Source organism: Macrotis lagotis, chromosome 7 (assembly GCF_037893015.1).
Source record: "Macrotis lagotis isolate mMagLag1 chromosome 7, bilby.v1.9.chrom.fasta, whole genome shotgun sequence".
Classification (NCBI taxonomy): domain Eukaryota; kingdom Metazoa; phylum Chordata; class Mammalia; order Peramelemorphia; family Peramelidae; genus Macrotis; species Macrotis lagotis.
In genome coordinates this window covers 94054511-94073528 of record NC_133664.1, presented here as the reverse complement: position 1 = coordinate 94073528, position 19018 = coordinate 94054511, and the positions used below count along the sequence as shown (strand labels likewise).

At 35.8% G+C, this 19018-nt stretch overlaps 1 protein-coding gene across 2 annotated transcripts in view; it reads left to right on the top strand.

The window, feature by feature from the left end:
- NUB1 (negative regulator of ubiquitin like proteins 1) overlaps positions 1 to 19018 on the top strand; it is a 44885-nt gene that overhangs the window by 21075 nt on the left and 4792 nt on the right. For both annotated transcript variants that reach the window (XM_074193321.1, XM_074193322.1), the window contains exons 5-10: positions 6127 to 6197; positions 9154 to 9336; positions 9539 to 9627; positions 10613 to 10719; positions 14896 to 15082; positions 17649 to 17756. In XM_074193321.1, the coding sequence (XP_074049422.1) occupies positions 6127 to 6197; positions 9154 to 9336; positions 9539 to 9627; positions 10613 to 10719; positions 14896 to 15082; positions 17649 to 17756 (745 nt within the window). The remainder of the gene's footprint in view (positions 1 to 6126; positions 6198 to 9153; positions 9337 to 9538; positions 9628 to 10612; positions 10720 to 14895; positions 15083 to 17648; positions 17757 to 19018) is intronic.

Below are 19018 nucleotides of genomic sequence, written 5' to 3'. Positions count from 1 at the left end.
CAGTTGATGTTTGCCCAGTTATTTAAATCTGTTTTAATTTGTGTGAGAAGTGTTTTGTAATTGTTTTCAAAAATTTTCTGAGTCTGCCTTGGCAAATATATTGTCTGAAGTTACTTTGAATGGGATTTCTCTTTCTAGTTCTTCCTGCTGTATCTTGCTAGTCATATATAGAAAAGTTGAGGATTTATGAGGGTTTATTTTATATCCTGCAACTTTGCCAAAATTGCTAATTGCTTCCAGTAGTTTTTTGGAAGATTTCTTGGGATACTCTAGGTATACCATCATGTCACCTGCAAAGAGAGTTTTGTCTCTTCCTTCCCAATTCTAATTCTTTCCATTTCTTTTTCTTCTCTAATTGCTGAATCTAACATTTCTTTCTTTCTTTCTTTTTTTTTTTTGCAAGACAATGGGGTAAAGTGGCTTGCCTAAGGCCACAGAGCTAGGTAATTATTAAGTGTCTGAGGCGCATTTGAACTCAGGCACTCCTGACTCCAGGACAGGTGCTCTATCCACTGCGCCACCTAGCCGCCCCAATCTAACATTTCTAATGTGATATTGAATAGTGGTGGTGATAATGGGCATCCTTGATTCACCCCTGATCTTACTAGGAATGCCTCTAGCTTCTCCCCATTGAATATAATGCTTGTTGATGGTTTCAGATAGATACTGCTTATTATTCTAAGGAACAGTCCATTTATTTCTACATTCTCTAGTGTTTTTAGTAGGAATGGGTGTTGTATTTTGTCAAAAACTTTTTAGCATCTGCCGATATGATTTCTGATAGGTTTTTTATTGATATATTGATATAATTAATTATACTAACAGTTTTCCTAACATTGAACCAACCCTGCATTCCTGGGATAAATCCTACTTGTTATGGTTGTTTTGCTAAGATTTTTGCATCTATATTCATCAGGGAAATAGATCTATAATTTTCTTTCTCTGTTTTAACTATTCCTGGTTTAGGTATCAGCATTATATTGGTGTCATAAAAAGAGTTAGGCAGAGTTCCATCTTCACCTATTTTTTCAAAGAGTTTATATAGAATGGGAACCAATTGTTTCTTAAATGTTTGATAGAATTCACTCGTAAATTCATCTGGCCCTGGAGATTTTTTTCTTAGGAAGTTCGATAATGGCTTGTTGAATTTCTTTTTCTGAGATACAGTTATTTAGATATTTAATTTCCTCTTCATTTAACCCGGGCAACTTATATTTTTGTAAATATTCGTCCATTTCACTTAGATTGTCAAATTTATTGGCAAAGATTTGGGCAAAATAATTCTGAATTATTTCTTTAATTTCCTCCTCATTGGTTGTGAGTTCACCTTTTTCATTTATGGTACTAGCAATTTGGCTTTCTTTTTTTTTTTAATCAATTTGACCAGAGATTTATCAACTTTATTGGTTTTTTTCATAAAACCAATTCTTGGTTTTATTTATTAGTTCAATAGTTTTTTTGCTTTCAATTTTATTATTTTCTCCTTTACTTTTTAGAATTTCTAATTTGATATTTAATTGGGGTTTTTTAATTTGTTCTTTTCTCTAAATTTTTACTTGATTTGCATTGATTTCTTCTTTCTCTAATTTATTCATGTAAGCATTTAAAGATATATCCCCTGACAGCCACTTTGAATGTATCCCATAGGTTTTGGTATGTTGTTTCATTATCTAGGATGAAATAATTAATTCTTTCTATAATTTGTTGTTTGATCCACTCATTCTTTAAAATGAGGTTATTTAGTTTCCAATTAGTTTTGGGTCTATAGCTCCCTGGTCTAATATTGCACGTGATTTTTATTGCATTATTATCTGAGAGAAAGATGTATTCACTATTTCTGCCTTTTTGCAGTTGACTATTAAGTTTTTATGCCCTAGTACATGGTCCATTTTTGTGTGTCATGTACTTCAGAAAAGAAAGTCTATTCCTTTCTATCCCCATTCAGTTTCCTCCATAAGTCTATCATGTCTAGGTTTTCTAACAATCTAGGTACCTCCTTAACTTGCTCCTTATTTTGTGATTAGATTTGTCTAAATCTGAGAGCAGGAGGTTGAGATCTCCCAGTATTAGAGTTTTGCTGTCGATGTCTTCCTGTAACTCCTTCAACTTCTCTAAGAATTTGGGTGCTATATCATTGGGTGCATATATATTTAGTATTGAAATTACTTGATTGTCTATGGTACCTTTTTAGGAGGATATAGTTTCCTTCCTTACTCTTTTATCTATTTTTGTATCTGTTTTTTCATCTGCTTTGTCGGAGATAAGGTTTGCTACTCCTGCTTTTTTCACTTCAGCTGAAGCAAAATATATTTTGCTCCAACCTTTTACCTTTACATATATCTCTCTGCTTCAAATGAGTTTCTTGTAAGCAGTATATTGTAGGATTCTGGTTTTTAATGCACCCTGCTATTCGCTTACATTTTATTTTTTATTTTATTTTATTTTTTTAGGTTTTTGCAAGGCAAATGGGGTTAAGTGGCTTGCCCAAGGCCACACAGCTAGGTAATTATTAAGTGTCTGAGACCGGATTTGAACCCAGGTACTCCTGACTCCAGGGCTGGTGCTTTATCCACTAAGCCACCTAGCTGCCTCTATTCACTTACATTTTAAGGGAGAGGTCATCCCATTCACATTCAAAGTTATAATTAGTAACTCTTTATTGCCCTTCATGTTATCTTCCCTGTTTGTATTTTCCCCTTTTTTCCCCACTTTATCCATATTCCCCAATATTTTGTTTCTGAATTCTACCACCTTCAGTGTGTTTGGTCTCCTATATCCAACCCCCTCCCCTTTTTTTCCCTTTCTTCCTTCCCTTCCTTCTGTTGGTTCCCCTGTTCCCCCCCCTCTTTCCCCCTTTTAAAACTTGAAAGGTAACATAAGTTTCTTAACTTAACTGAGTATATGTATGTTAACTTTAAGCCAAATCTGATGAAAGTAAGATTCAGGCAGATCTTACCTCCTCCCCCTCTATTGCAATAGGTCCTTTGTACCTCTTTTTTTTTTTTAAGGTTTTACTTTTTGGCAAGGTAATGGGGTTCAGTGACTTGACCAAGGCCACAGAGCTAGGTAATTATTAAGTGTCTGAGGCCAGATTTGAACTCAGGTACTCCTGGCTGGTGCTCTATTCACTGTGCCACCTAGTCGCCCCAACCTTTGTACCTCTTAATGTAATTCTCCTAGCTTCTTTTTCTGGGTTTTGTCCATCGGATTTCTTGTTTCATATTATATATGAGGGAAGATCAGGAGGTCTTTAGCACAGTGCCTGTCTTCTCTCCTCCCATCTTGGCCACAGGAAGTGTCTTGGTTGTTATTTTTAATCAGATTAGGGCTTGTAATTGCATAAATATGGGAAGAATCTGTACAATACAAATCAGAATTTGCTCTACCTTAGAGTGCTACCCTGGAGATATGAGAAGGGAGTAATTTGCCTCAGGTCATAAATAAAATTTGAAACCCATCTTTTTTTTTCCTTTTAATGATTTTATTTATTTTGAGTTTTACAATTTTTCCCCTAATCTTGCCCCCACCCCCCACAGAAGGCAATTTGTCAGTCTTTACATTGTTTCCATGTTGTACATTGATCCAAATTGAATGTGATGAGAGAGAAATCATATCCTTAGGAAGAAACATGAAGTATAAGAGATAGCAAGGTCAGACAATAAGATATCAATTTCTTTTTCTAAATTAAAGGTAATAGTCCTTGGTCTTTGTTCAAACTCCATGATTCTTCTTCTGGATACAGATGATATTCTCCATCACAGAGAGCCCCAAATTGTCCCTGATTGTTGCACTGATGGAATGAGCAAGTCCATCAAGGTTGATCATCGCCCCCATGTTGCTGTTAGGGTGTACAGTGTTTTTCTGGTTCTGCTCATCTCACTCAGCATCAGTTCATGCAAATCCCTCCAGGCTTCCCTGAATTCCCATCCTTCCTGGTTTCTAATTGAACAATAGTGTTCCATGACATACATAAACCACAGTTTGCTAAGCCATTCCCCAATTGAAGGACATTTACTTGATTTCCAATTCTTTGCCACCACACACAGGGCTGCTATGAATATTTTTGTACAAGTGATGTTTTTACCCTTTTTCATCATCTCTTCAGGGTATAGACCCAGTAGTGGTGTTGCTGGATCAAAGGGTATGCACATTTTTGTTGCCCTTTGGGGGTAGTTCCAAATTGCTCTCTGGAAAGGTCGGATGAGGAACCCCATCTTCTTGACACTAGATGCCAGCCCTCTGTCTCTAGTCATTACACCCCTTTGCATCAGGCAGTAAGTCTTAAAACATTTTACCTAGGTTTTTCCCTCACCAACTGCCATTACTTAGTAACCTCCAGTTAGGGTTAGGATCCAGGATGGAACAGTAGAAAGTTACATTGAGTAGCTCTACTTTTGCTTGGCTCCTGCAAGAAAATCAGAAAAGGTAGTAGTAATTTTCTCTACCAATCAGCTAACCTGTTCCTGATTAAATCCTTTATGACCAGTTTTAGACTAAAGTCTACTAGAAATAATTTTTATTAACTTAGACTTCTATTTAAGCATTGTAGGGGAGAGGAAGAAGGGGGGGGGGGGAGTAGAGAGATTGTTTTCCAGGTAGATAATTCAAGCACACCTTTGTCTGATCACCACTTTAATTAGTTCAGGAAGAATTAATCTTCCTTTCCAGGCCTTCTCTGGAAAGAGGGGATATGATATTGTTTCACAGTCAACAGTTAAAGAAAGATATAAGACAAGGGTTTCAGACTGGGATAATTTTAAGATGCTTTCTAAAGAAGGAACAGGTATTACTTTAGTTAGCTTCTATAGTAGCTATGTAACCAACAGAGTATTATACTCTATAGGTAGTCCCTGAATTATGATGAGTCACATTCTAGAAAAATGTGGTAGAAAATGATTCAGAGGGAATTCTGGATTTTTTTGGATAACAAATCTCTGATGTTAACAATTTTCGACACTAGGTGACACTCATTCATACTGGTTGAATTTGTGTTAGTGATTGAATTTATGAAAGCAAAATGGTGAAATACAGGGAGTGTCTTATGCAGAAGTGACCACAAAAAGTCATTAGTAAATTGTTTTTATACATGAGATTTTTATTTTAAAAAATGCCTTTGAAATAAATTTTAATATAAATAATATAATTTATGTTTTCTATATTTTATTCTCCTGTTGGTTTTAGTTGAAAATGCCAAGTATTCATTTATATATCTATTTAATACTCCTGCTAACCAGCCATTATGAGGATAATGATAATAAATTCATGAGTTATCCTATATTCTTTTTTATATTGTTTACAAATGAATGCTAAATTGAAATATGCTTGTAACTATGTCTGAATTTTCTTCTATATTTTTATTTACTAAGAAATATAGTAAGAGTTTCATTAAACAAATTTGCCTTTAAAAGAACTGAAAACTTAATTCAGTAGAATTGCTAATTGTTTTTCCTGATGGCTTTTTGTTTTTAGTTTTTATAATGAAAACAATCATAGGTATTTCTTAGTTTAAAAGTGGTTTTATATGGAGAATTTTCTTTTTAAAGAAGTGTCTGAGGCCGGTTTTGAACTCGGGTACTCCTGGCCGGTGCTCTATTCACTGCACCACCTAGTCGCCCCAACCTTTGTACCTCTTAATGTAATTCTCCTAGCTTCTTTTTCTGGGTTTTGTCCATCGGATTTCTCTTAACAGGTTTGTTTCATATTATATATGAGGGAAGATCAGGAGATCTTTAGCACAGTGCCTGTCTTCTCTCCTCCCATCTTGGCCACCAGAATCGTCTTGGTTATTATTTTTAATCAGGACTTGTAATTGCATAAGTATGGGAAGAATCTATAAACTATGCAAAGCAGTTCATACAAAATGACCTTAAATTTCTCATTTAAGAGCACTTAAGTGAATTGCCTAAGAATATCATCTTGAAGGTCTTGATTAATATTACTGTCTTAATGTTGAAAGTCCAGTATTTCATCATGAAATAGTAATACACAATCTTCCTAATTCTGTCTTTCTGAAAAAATGAAACTTCCCCTTCTGGTATTTTCCATTTGTGAAATTTGAACTGTTTCTTAGGTAATTAATATAAACATTGATATTTTCCAATGACTGTTATCCATTTTATTTTGCAGAATAGCTGAAACCTTTGGATTTCAAGAAAATTACATTAAAATAGTTATAAATAAGAAACAGCTTCAACTAGGTATGTATTGATTAAATCTGTGGAGTTTTTTAAAAAAATAATTTAGAGCACTAAAATAATGTAGAAATTTTGATTTTTGAATCTTTTCTCTTCATTGATTATGTGGCTTAGATCACTGAGCTAAGAGTTAATACCTCAGTTCAGTCCTTTTTCTTCCTCATGGAAATCATTTTGACCACCTCTTAACAGAGAAGAATAATAGCCAGTAGAATTCTCCCTTCTTTCTGTCTTCTATGGTTTGACTTTGCTGAACTTGAGCTTGTGAAGCTCCATGGAACTGTCTGCCCCTCTCAACCACTGTAATTTTCTAGTTTTCTCTTGCTTTGATTTCCAGTCACTAAACATCAGGTATCTACAGTGTGCAGAGCACTGTTCTAAGTGATAGGGTATAAAAACAGCCCTTTCCTTGAAGAGCCTTAAGTTTTACCTATATTTGGTGTTGTTTATTTGTATGTCCTTGAAACTCTATTTTTTTTCCCTCCCTTTATTTCCCATGGTCTTAGGTTATCCTGGTTCTTTTCTTCCTTTTACCAAACCTCTTTCCCTAGTCAGTTCCTGAACGTTTGCACATTCTCTTCCCCCCCCCCCCCCCCATTAGTGTTCTCATTTATTCCTCAAGTTTCAGCTCATACTTCTTTAGCTGGCTCTCTAGTCCTGCTAGGTCTTGATAAGCTCAAACTGCTGCTGCCTCATTGCTTTGAATGGTACACATCTCCCATTAGTCAGTCTCATTACTCTATCTTATCCTCACTCCCCTTAGACAATGTTACCAAGTCCCATTGATTCTTTCTTCACATTATCTCTTCCTTCCATTTTCATTTTCACAGGTAGAAATTTAGTTCAGACTTTTATTCTCTTTGGTTTATCCGGATTATTGCAAAACTCTATTAGCATTAAGCTTCTTAAAATATCACTTTGATCATGTTATTTTATTGTTTAGAAACTTATCAGTACCTACTTATTTCCTATGAGTCATATTTCTCAGTATTCCTCTGTTAGCCAATCCAGCTAGACTGATATCTTTTTTTTTTTATGTTTGTTTGGTTTTTTTGCAAGGCAAATGGGGTTAACTGGCTTGCCCAAGGCCACACAGCTAGGTAATTATTAAGTGTCTGAGGTCAGATTTGAACCCAGGTCCTCTGACTCCAGGGCCAGTGCTCTATCTACTGCACCACCTAGCCACCCCAAGACTGATGTCTTTACTCTCTCAGACTCAACTCTGCACTTCACAAATGTCTTTTGCTTTCCATCTTTGTAATATGCTTTCCTCTGTTATTCCTATCCCCATCCAAACTAGCCTTTAAGACCTGCTGATCAATTCTTCTCTAAAGCATTCTCTGATCACTCCATCATAAAGAAAGGATCTTTCCAGACTCTTGGAATCTACAGCTCTTATGAATTGTACCATTTACTTGTGCTAACTTGTACCATCTCCTCTACTGTTGTCATTTAAATCTGACTTAATGTGGATGTTTTTAATATTCCTTACAAGGTTGTAGGTTTCTTGAAGGCGGTATGAGTTACTTGTACTTCATTTATTCCACAAAAGCTAACATAGTATTTTCTTTCACAGGGTCTAGCATAGCATTGTTCTGTCATATGACTATAACTGGAATTTTGCAGGTATTTAGTAAAGTTTGGTTGACTTTATTGGATCTTTTTAAATCCCATGTCTTTTTTGAAAATAATTACTGAAATAATAAATTGATTTTATTGATTGTTCAGTCAAATTTCCCCAAATGGAAATGTAGTGAGCATTTCTTGATGTTAGAAACACCAAGTTATTAAAGTTAATATCTCTTTAATGTTATTGTCACAAGCCAAATTCAAACATATTCATCCCAAAATTATCATAATAGTGGTTTTTTTCAAGACCTAATATAGCTTCCAAAGTACCCATTTAATTTGTAATGATGTTTTCTTGTTTGGTGATTGCTTCAGTCATCTACTACATTTGGGCCTAGGTGACAGCCACATTTCGCTTTGCTTCCTGACCTCCTAAACTTTGTCTTCTCTTTTCCTTCTACTCCGTTCTCCAGTCTTGGAACTATAGTCAGATCTACTCAGTGATCTCTCCTGGAAAAGCTGACTATCACTGTACTTTGATTCCACTCATCATCCCTGTAAATATTATTCCATGTCCATTTCTCCCAAATATGTGTTTTGTCTTAGTCCATGCAAATCCCTTGAGGGCCAGGGACTTTGTCTTTTTTATATGTAAATGCTTAGTAACAACAACAGTAGCATTTGCATAATGTTTTTAGGTTTACAGATTTCTTTAACAATGTAATCTCATTTTATTCTCACAACCTTGAGAGGTAGGTGCTATTTTTACTCCTATTTTAAAGATATGGAAACTGAGTGAACAGAGTTTATTTGACTTGCCCAGGGTCACACATTTTGTGTGTGTGAGGCAGGATTTGTACTTGGGTCTTCTTGTCTCCAGCCCAGTTCTATTTCTAGATGCCACCTAGATGCTTTTTCATTCATTTACATTTCAATAGTATTATAAAGTTTTTAAAGCTCATTCCTTAGAGAAATCTTGCAAAATGTTTGATTTAAGACATATTAACTCTTATTTTATAGGAGACAAAATAAGTGGCACAGTGGATAGATTGCTGGGCCTGAAGTCAGGAAAATTCATCTCCCCAAGTTCAGATCTGACCTCAGACACTTACTTGACTGTTTGACCCTAGGCAAATCACTTTAACTTATTTGCCTCAATTTCCTCATTTGTAAAATAAGTTGGAGGAAGAAATGGCAAAATACTCTTTTTTTTTTGCCAAGAAAACCTCAAATGGGGTCACAGTCAGACATGACTGATAAACAGCAAAACAAAAAAATAGGTGAAGGAACTGAGGTTCAAAGAGGAAATTCTGCAGCTGATGAGCTTTATGAGAGGTCTGTGAGTGAGTAGACTGATTATTTCTCCTCGTCTTTAACTCTAATTCTTTAGGGAAAACCCTGGAAGAGCAAGGGGTTACACACAATGTAAAAGCTATGGTGCTTGAACTCAAGCAGTCAGAAGAGGATGCACGAAGAAATCTTCAGGAAGAGGAACTAGAGCAGAATGAAGCTGACAAAAAAGAAAAGAGAATGCAAAGAACAAAGAGAGGCCTAGAAATACTAGCACAGAGAGGTAAGCATATGAGGATCTGCTTTCCACCTTCTATTTATAAAAATAAAATTTTGGGGGGGGGTGACAGCAAAACACAAGCACATTTCAGTGGCTTAGCATGTTTCTTATCTTTTAATTTTTGGAACCCTCTGCTCTTGACAGTTTGGTTTCTATATTGTTCTATATCATTTGACTAATGGAAGTTTATTTTTTTTTATTATAGCTGAGACTGTGGATCCTGAAACAACTCCATACTTAGAAATTGCTAATCAAACAGGCAGATCAATCAAAATTCCCACAGCAGAAAAAAAAGTAAGTAATAGGAGGTTTGTTGTTCATTATCTGATTTTGTGTAAATAAAAATGTGAAGTTTTATCTAGCCATTTGATCTCTGTATGATACATAGGATCAAATAATAGATTTCTTCTGTTCATGGACCTAGAAATAGGGCATGTAATAATTGTAATGTGGAAGTGTTCCCAGGAGGAATTAATTCTGTGACTTTTAAAAGAGCACAAAATATAGGCACTCTCTTTTAATGTTGTCTATATTTATGAGGAATTTAGTAGTGGAGGACTTTACTATCTTTTTTTTTTTTAGTTTTTGCAAGGCAATGGTGTTACATGGCTTGCCCAAGGCCACACAGCTAGGTAATTATTAAGTGTCTGAGGCCGGATTTGAACTCAGGTACTCCTGACTCCAGGGCCGGTGCTCTATCCACTGCACCACTTAGTTGCCCCCAGCACTGATATTTCTAATCCTACTAAAAAGTTCTTTGGAAAATTAAAAAAAAAACTATCTAAATGACAAACTTTCATGCATCTAAAACCATTTTAGGATGAAAGCTAATGAACTTTGTCATTTGAGTAAATAAGCTGAAGAATTTACCTATATAAATCATTCAAGGGGTGGCTAGGTGGCGCAGTGGATAGAGCACCGGCCCTGGAGTCAGGAGTACCTGAGTTCAAATCCGGCCTCAGACACTTAATAATTACCTAGCTGTGTGGCCTTGGGCAAGCTACATAACCCCATTTGCCTTTCAAAAACCTAAACCCCCCCCCAAAAAAAATTGTGGTATGCATCTCTTGAAATCTCTTACTATTTAAAATAAATTCTGTAGACGTCAGCTTTTTTTAAATTTTTGCTTCATTTGGCTTTTAGATTTGGTTAGGATCTTCCTTGGTTGATAATGAATGATACATTTTTATATTTTGTTTTTAGAAATATAAATGGAAAGTTTTCATTGCCCTTGAATTATTATTAAAAGGGACCTTTTCCAATCCATTTTTCCCTCTAGGCCCTTATGTTAGCAATGGGATATCATGAAAAGGGTCGTGCATTTCTGAAAAGAAAAGAATATGGAATAGCATTGCCATGTTTGCTGGATGCTGACAAATACTTCTGGTAAGAGTCTTTGGACTCCTTAATTTTAAGAGAAATGACACAAAACTTTTTCTTCCCATATTTAAGGTAAAGTGGGCCCTTAAGTGAATATTACTTCTTTAAACTTAAATTTCTGCACAAATTCTTCTTATTAATATGCTTTTGACCATAGCTTGGATCCAGAGGACAGTGTTGTACAAAGATCTGTTGAATATATCATAGTATCCTGACTCAAAGATCTCTCTGTTTCTTCTAAGAAAGAAAAAATAAACAATAAAACATCTTTAATCTTTGCTTGTTTTCTGGCACTGAAGCATTGAAACAAACTCGGTTATAATGCCTAAGACTTACATCAAAGAAATAGACATCTCTAGTTTAGTTGGATACCTGGCTTCAGGAAAAGGAGTAAGAGTTAATGATGAGCACCTCTTCATCATCTTGAATTTTGGAACAGCTTTTGAACACACACCAGTGAAAGTCTGTTCTGTTTCACTAAGATATATCTGAGTTTTCAAAATCATCTTCCTAACTCTGTAGTAACTCCTAGGTTATCAGATACTTTTTTTTTTGTCTTAAGTATGTTGAAGACCTTCTATTCCATAAAGTGAATAACTCAATTCCACATAAGATTGTCTTCTATAAAGGATTCCTCTGAGCATATCAGAAGCCCAGAGATCATCCTTCAGTACAAGACTGTTTGTATCTTAGTTCTGGAGTTAACTCTGAAAAATGACTAGGAGTCTTATTCAAGTTCTTAGGTGAATTCAGACACTCTGGAGCTGATCTGGATTATTGGCTAGAAATTTCCATTCAACTTGTTGGTAGCAGTTGTCATTTGCTGGACTGTAGGGGTAAAGACCTTAGAGATTTGCATCCAGGAGAAACAATGAAAAAGCAGCAAGGAGTATTTTCGTATTTAGAATATTATTTCTTTTAAATTCACAGTTTCTGTAGTACATTATAGGAGTACACTGTTTTTGCATCTGTATCTGCTTTATACAATGTTACTTGTCAGTATTCACTATCATTTAGTTTGCGGAGGTTTTTCAGGGTTTTGATTTCCACAGGAATGAATGCAAATTGTTATAATGTGCCACTTGAGAAACAACATGTTTAGTAAATTTTCAATTATCCATGATAGTGTAAAGGACTAGTGATATGAAAAATCCTAAATGTATGACTTTGGGATGCTTTGAATGGTTTTTCAACAATCTTACCTTCTTGACGATGTTTTGGTCAGATTTAGAGTAGTTGAGCTAATAATATAATCAAAAGTCTCTTTCCTTTGTACCATGAGGCAACCTACAGGTTATAGATTATTTTTCTTGATAATGTATGAGTGTGAGGGGCGGCTAGGTGGCGTAGTGGATAAAGCACTGGCCCTGGAGTCAGGAGTACCTGGGTTCAAATCCAGTCTCAGATACTTAATAATTACCTAGCTGTGTGGCCTTGGGCAAGCCACTTAACCCCGTTTGCCTTGCAAAAACCTAAAAATAAAAAAAAAAATAATGTATAAGTGTGTCTTCTTGTAGAAAGCAGGATTTTAGTGGGGACCTGAGGAAAGCTAGGAGAAAGATATGAGTCAGTCAGTAAACATTTATCAGGTGCTCACTATGTATTGTGCATACTGCTAAATTTTGAAAACCATATGAAAAAGACAGTCTCTGACCTCAGGAAACTTTGCAATCTAATGGGGAAAGATAACACACAAAAGGAAACTAAAGTGGGGTGGGGAGGATGGAGAGAAGGTAGTGGGACAGATGGGAGCAATGTGGAGAACTCAAAGAAGTAGACTCAGTGAGAAATGAAGAGATGACTGTCCTGGGCTCCCTGCTTAAATATAGATTTGGAAGCTCATTGCTCCTGCCCATCAGTCAGAAAGACTGAGGATGTTGATGAGATGTGAGTACCAGAACAAATTTGATCTTGCAGGGTGATAAGGTTTCTGTGGACAAGGTGGAGAACTCAAAGAAATGCAGCCAGAGGGAAATGAAGCTATGAGAAGGGAGAGTATTCTAAGCATTGGAGAAAAGTTAAAGTAATGAAGTAGGCTATCTTGTGAGAGGAACAAGATTAGTGTCACTGGATCACAGAGTATTCAAAGGGAATTGGTAAGTTGTAAGAGTGAAAATTTAGGAAGAGACTTGATTATATACTGGGCTTTAAAAGCTGAGTATTTTACATTTGATTCTGGAGTTGATAATGGAGTCACTGGGGCATATTAAATAAAGTATATGAACCTATCTGTACTCTGTGAAGATCAATTTGATAGTGGAATCAAGGATAATACCTAGGTTTTGAATCTGGGTAACTAGGATGATAGTGGAACCAGGGAGATTAGGGAGAGGATAGTTACGTTTGAGTTTAAGATGTCTATGGAACATCCACTTCGAGATAACCAAAAGGCAGTTGGAGATGTGAGACTAAAGATCAGGAGAAAAGTTAGAGTTAGGTAAATCGATTGGAGAATCATCTCCATTAGAGGTGCTAATTAAGTGGAATTTCTCATAAAATGATATCACAGGTCTAGACCAAATGTTTTTGCTGAAATAGGCATATGTACCTATTCCTGTCGAAGGCACTGTCCTTCTTCCACTCAGGTTTGTAAGCCCCCATTCTCATCCCAAATGTCCAAATCAGCTATTATCATCTTCCAACTTGTGTGTCTGCCCTGACTGTTCCTTCTCAACTTAAGCACTACTTTCTACATAAGGCCTTTTGTGATCTCTCACTTCTCCCAACCCAGATGTTAGTGATTTCTACCCTCAGGTTACTTTTTAGCTATCTCATTCATGGGTCCTACATACATTCATAGAATCATAAAATGTCAATGTTGAAAAGACTTTCAGATTTCAGAGGACAGCTAATCCAATTCATACCTTAACAAGAATATTCTTCAATATACTCAACAACATTCTTTCTGTAAAGGCCTCTGGGGAGATCTCAGTCTATGTCTAACTAGAGCTCCTAAACTTTAAGAATATATACATAGGTGATGATCTCTAAGTTCTCTCCTGACTGTGTATCCCAGCAGTTGCACCACTTTTGTCTTTAACCTGTCAAAGATAAAGGTCAGGTTGTTAACATTCACAATTTACAATTGAGAAAACTGAGACCCTAAATGGTTAAGTGACTTGTCTAAACAGTTTTCAGAGCCAGAACTAGGACAAGATGTACTAATGCCCCATTCCTGGATGACTAAATTTTTCTTCCTCAATGCTGAAGCATCAGGATTGGGGTTACATGAAAATGAATAAAAGGAAGCTATCAGGACAGACAAATGATTTGGAGTCTGGGGATATGGGTTCAAATCCCGATTCAGCCTGTAGATAGATGGTTTCGTCCTTAGCAAAATGAGGGGTCTAAATGTCTCCCAAACTTGCAGAATTGGTTATATCTGTAGTAAACTGAGTTTCATTGCAGAAGGTTTTAGTAAGTTAAGAATGTCAGCTCCTTGAGTTCAGGAGCAAAATGGAAGGTGTAAATCATAAACATGAGATTCTTCCCTGTATATTGGCAATGGGAGGGAATCATTAAGACACATTGAAAAGAATGTGAAGCCAATCTTTGTTTTGCCTAGATTCGACATTTTAAATTTTCATTTAGTAATCACTTAACACTGGAAGGACCAGGTACATCAATTGATGAAAAATATTTTACTTTGAAATACAAATTTTCCTCCTTCTTTACTTTGCCTTTTGGATTTAAAAAAATGTAATGTATCACATGATGCAGCCTCAGTCCTTAGAATTATAGTTAGACCCAGGATCAAATTCCAACTACTTGTATTATCATTGTATTATTATATTATCATCCTAATTTATGCATCTAATCTATACTTGATAATAGTACAAAGGTACAGAGAAAGTCTTTAAAAATCCCAAAAGATTAATTGTGGAGACCAGTGTGATAAACTAGGTGCAAGAAGGAAGCTTGGGCAGATTATTTTGCACCCTTTTTACTAGTTCAGCTCTGCTCACCCTCCCACCCCACCATCCCAATTGATCTGGATGCCTTGGATAAGGAGGTTCTTGCCCCATAATTGTTGAGAACTTCACTGTAAAACATATAGTCTTCACAGACAAAATTGCAAGTCTATAAATTTGCTTTTTTGAAGTTGCTTTCTACTTTAATTTAGAAAAATAAAAAGTTCAGTAAAACTAGACATGATGAAAATTATTACTTTCTCTTTTACAGTGAATGTTGCAGAGAACTGTTGGATACTGTAGATAATTATGCAGTTCTTCAGCTGGATATAGTGTGGTGTTACTTCCGTCTGGGACAGCTGGAATGCCTTGATGATGCAGAAAGAAAGCTAAATATGGCCCAAAAATGCTTTAAAAACTGCTATGGGGAAAACCATCAAAGACTAGTTCATATAAAAGTATGTTGATTTGAACTATGGCTTGTTTGAGATTATATTGCATGTTGTTCGGTCTGGGTACAAAATTGGTAACTACACAATCTCAATAGTGCTTTCATAGTAGTTTGCAGTTTCTTGCAATTTCATACTTCGTTTAAAAATCATTTTTAAAGCCTTTAAAATACCTTGCATGTAATAGGTCTTTGGGCTTCATTATTACTGCCCATGTAGAACTTAGACCCCAGGGTGTTGACAGTTTAGGTAACTCTGGGACCACCTTTGCAATCTCCATTAGTCAAAAGAAACATGTGACTTCTCTATATCCTGTAGACTTTACATATATGTCACGTATCCCTCAAGAACATTACTGCTTAATGTTCCCTAAGACAAATTTGTTTTAAGTTCTATTTCTAATTCTACTACTTCTTCACTTCAAGGAATATAATATTATTAATATTATTTTATTTTAGTAACTATTATAATAATAGCACACTTTTGGAGCAGTGGATAGAGCACCCGCTCTGGGGTCAAGAGGACCTGAGTTCAAATGTGGCCTCAGATACATAATTCCCTAGCTGCGTGACCTTGGGCAAGTCACTTAACCCCATTGCCTTAAATAAAAACAAAAATTTTAAAAATTAAAAAAATAATAGCACACTTTTAACCTTTACAAATGCTTTCCTCATAATAACTATCCCCATTGTATAGATGAGTAACCTACATTTAATGAAAACAATTTTTTAAAATTTAACAATAAATTGCACAGGTTTAGGGGTTTAATCCTAATTTCCTGTGCAGAGGAAATTCCATCAGATCCACTGAACTAGACTTTCCTTTTTTGAGATAAGCATCTGAATTGGGACTCAAATTTGCTGATACAAAATATCAGAATTGAAAAGAATCTTTGTGATCATCTAGGCTAACCCTGCCCAGTGCACAAAGCCTTTTTACTGTGTTTCCAAAAGTTGATAGATTAGATTTTGCTTGAATGGCTTTAGGGAAAGAAAACTTGTTACCAATAAGGTACCTATTACATTTTAGCTAGCTCCAATTTGATAGTTCTTGCTTGTAAAAATCCAGTTCCTGAACTTTTCCCTCTGAAACTGTATGCAGTCATGTCTCTGTAAGTTTTTTTGTCTCGAAAGACTCCATAGTGTAGTGAACAAGTTCAGTTCTGTTCCTTGCACCACTATAACCTTGGACAAGTCATTTGCTCTGGAGCATGGAGGGGGGTGGAAGGAAGCATTGTGCAAAATACTCCTTAAGGCCCCTGCTATCATCCCCAGATCTTTAGAAAAGGGAGTGGCATTAAGCAGTTATTAAGACCTTTAGAAATACAGTCATTTGATCCTTGAAACAGTTCTGGGAGGTAGGTGCTTTTATTACGTACCTAGGCTGAAAATAGTCTAGACATTTTAGATGAATTGTAAATTACAAATAGGTGCAGGTTTTGTTGTTCTTTCTCCCCACATCTCCAATTATCTTAATTATGAACTGTCCAGCTAGACATGGAATAAACTAGCATTGGATGGAAGATTTTGAAGAGATATTTCAGGAATAGGGATAATGTTGATGCCATTAGTAAAAGGCAGCCCCATAGAATCTGGTCTAAAATCTTTAGGTAAGAGTCTATTTTAGATGAGTCTACTTTATTACTTTCAAAATCAACATCTTGTTCATTTTCAGTTTTGGTAATTTGTAATATTTAAAGCAGTTAATTGTTTTGAGAGAGGACAATACCTGCAATATGCAGGTGATCAACTTTTAAAGAATTAGCAGAATGCAGGAAATTTGCGCTCTAGTCTTGCCTCCACTACTAGGCACCTTTAAAAGTTCATTAATTCAGGGTTTGACAATCTGGTGACTTCATGATACTTAGTATATGAGAAATTATAAACTTCTTCTGCATGAATCTTTTACTTGAAGTTCATAATCCTAGACTACCTCCCAAATGGTGATTCACCTCAGCTTTGTGTACTTCTAAGTCTTTAACATATGTATCTTGATTCTGTTCCCTAAATGTAAGGGTAGAAAGAGAGGTAGATGGGAGTTGGATCCAAAAGAACCAAGGTCTTTGCTTCTGAGCCAAGTCTCCATCTAGCCTAGGAGGTAACTAGACTGAAGGAACTAGCTTTGCTAGAGGATTTTTCCAGATTTTTCAGTAGTCCCTCTGTAATTCTAATGTAGTATCCCTCTTCTAGTCGAGCCACAATGCTTCACCCCACTTTCTTTTCCTTAAAAGCTAAAAAAGTTCATTTGACTTCTGAAACTTTTGGTTGTCTCCCAAATGCAAAATGAATTTGTTGTTACATCTTTATGAGACTGAAACAGAGGGAGATTGTGTTTTTCCCAAGATAACATAGCTAAGCTGCTATTGACAGACCTGGAGTAGGAACCTTTGTCTTCTGACTGGCTGCCCTGTGTTCTTTTCTCTTAACTCAGATTAATATGATCTATTTAAATTAACTTTCTAGCTTGTTTCTTGCAAAAAAGGAATTTCAGTGGAAGTGTTATGTAAGTATATGGACATATTAAGTCTAGTAATATAAGGTATTCTAATTTTTGATTATTTTTCCCCTTTCCTTAGGGAAGTTATGGGAGAGAGAAGGTACTATTTTTAAGACTTTACTTGCTTCAAGGTATAAGAAACTATCATAGTGGTAATGGGGAAGAGGCTTCTGAATATCTCAATAAGGTAAGTTAATTGTAATTATTCAAACACTATTATTTGTTTTGCCAATAAACAGTAGACAAGTACTCTCCAAAACTAGTAGTTAAAAGACAAATAATAAGTGCATTACAAAGTTACAAACCAGGTTTATGAAGGTCTGAGTAGAAAAGTCATTAGCAGCTTGGGGATCTTGGAGAATTTACTGGGAAAAGTGACATTGGATTTAGTATTTAAAGTTTTACATAAGTTTAGTGGGAAAGGGAAGAACTTAAACAAAGGAATGGTAAGCAGAGGGATTGGGAGTAAGGAAGAAGGCTGGCTCTTCTAAGACAGAACATATAAAGTGAAATAATATAAGACTGAAAAGAGGTTTCTGCCATTCTGAAGAGAGCCTTGATTCTAGGCAAAGACATATTTATGAGGCAGGGTTGAGTTATTTAAGATTTTTGAGTAGTGGAGTGACAACAGATCTAAAAAGATTTTGATAATAAGATAATTGGAAGGATGGTGGTGAGGATAGGTGTAAGGGATATCCTAAAGATGGCATCAAAATCATTTAGTAACTGAGGTGTGAGGTGAGGGAGGAAATAGGGTTGAGAGACATAAGGACTTAACAAGGAAGGAGGATCATTGGTATCTTAGAGCATTTTCACCAGAGGTTTTATTATAAGAGGTTGAAGAGAAAGTGGGTAGGGAAGAAATAGAGATAAAAGATGAACTTGGTCAGAATATGTAGATGCAAATATACATTTGTCACTCTGGCTATATGGGGGGAATAAAACAGTACTCTCACTACCTACTTTGTGATAAGGAAAGCATTTTGCAAACTTGCAGGAGGGGATTGTAGATGTGGATTGGAAAATAAATGGGCTTCAAGCATTTAGAATTAGGAAAGCTTGACAGTGTACACAGATGGAAAGATACTAGAATCAAGGGGAAGTAGGAAGGCCTTGGGCCTAGGGTTCAGATAGAAGGATTGATTAGGTTTTTCTATGGGGAGATCTCCTGTGACTTAAGAGAATTATGGGACAAATGGGAACAAAAGTTAAATGAAGGTTTAAGGAATCAAAGGATGAGAAACTCATCAAACAGCTTCAGTCTTCTTGGTGAAATAGGTTAGCTGTAGGTGTTGAGAAAAGGTTTTAAGTACACTTGGCATGAAGATCCTAAAAATTGATCGTGACTGTATTTGTTACTTGTGAGTTACTTGTGACAAGTATAGCTTATGATTTTGGTATACTCTATTGATGCTTTACTCATCTGCTTTCTTTTTTTCCCCCTTTGAT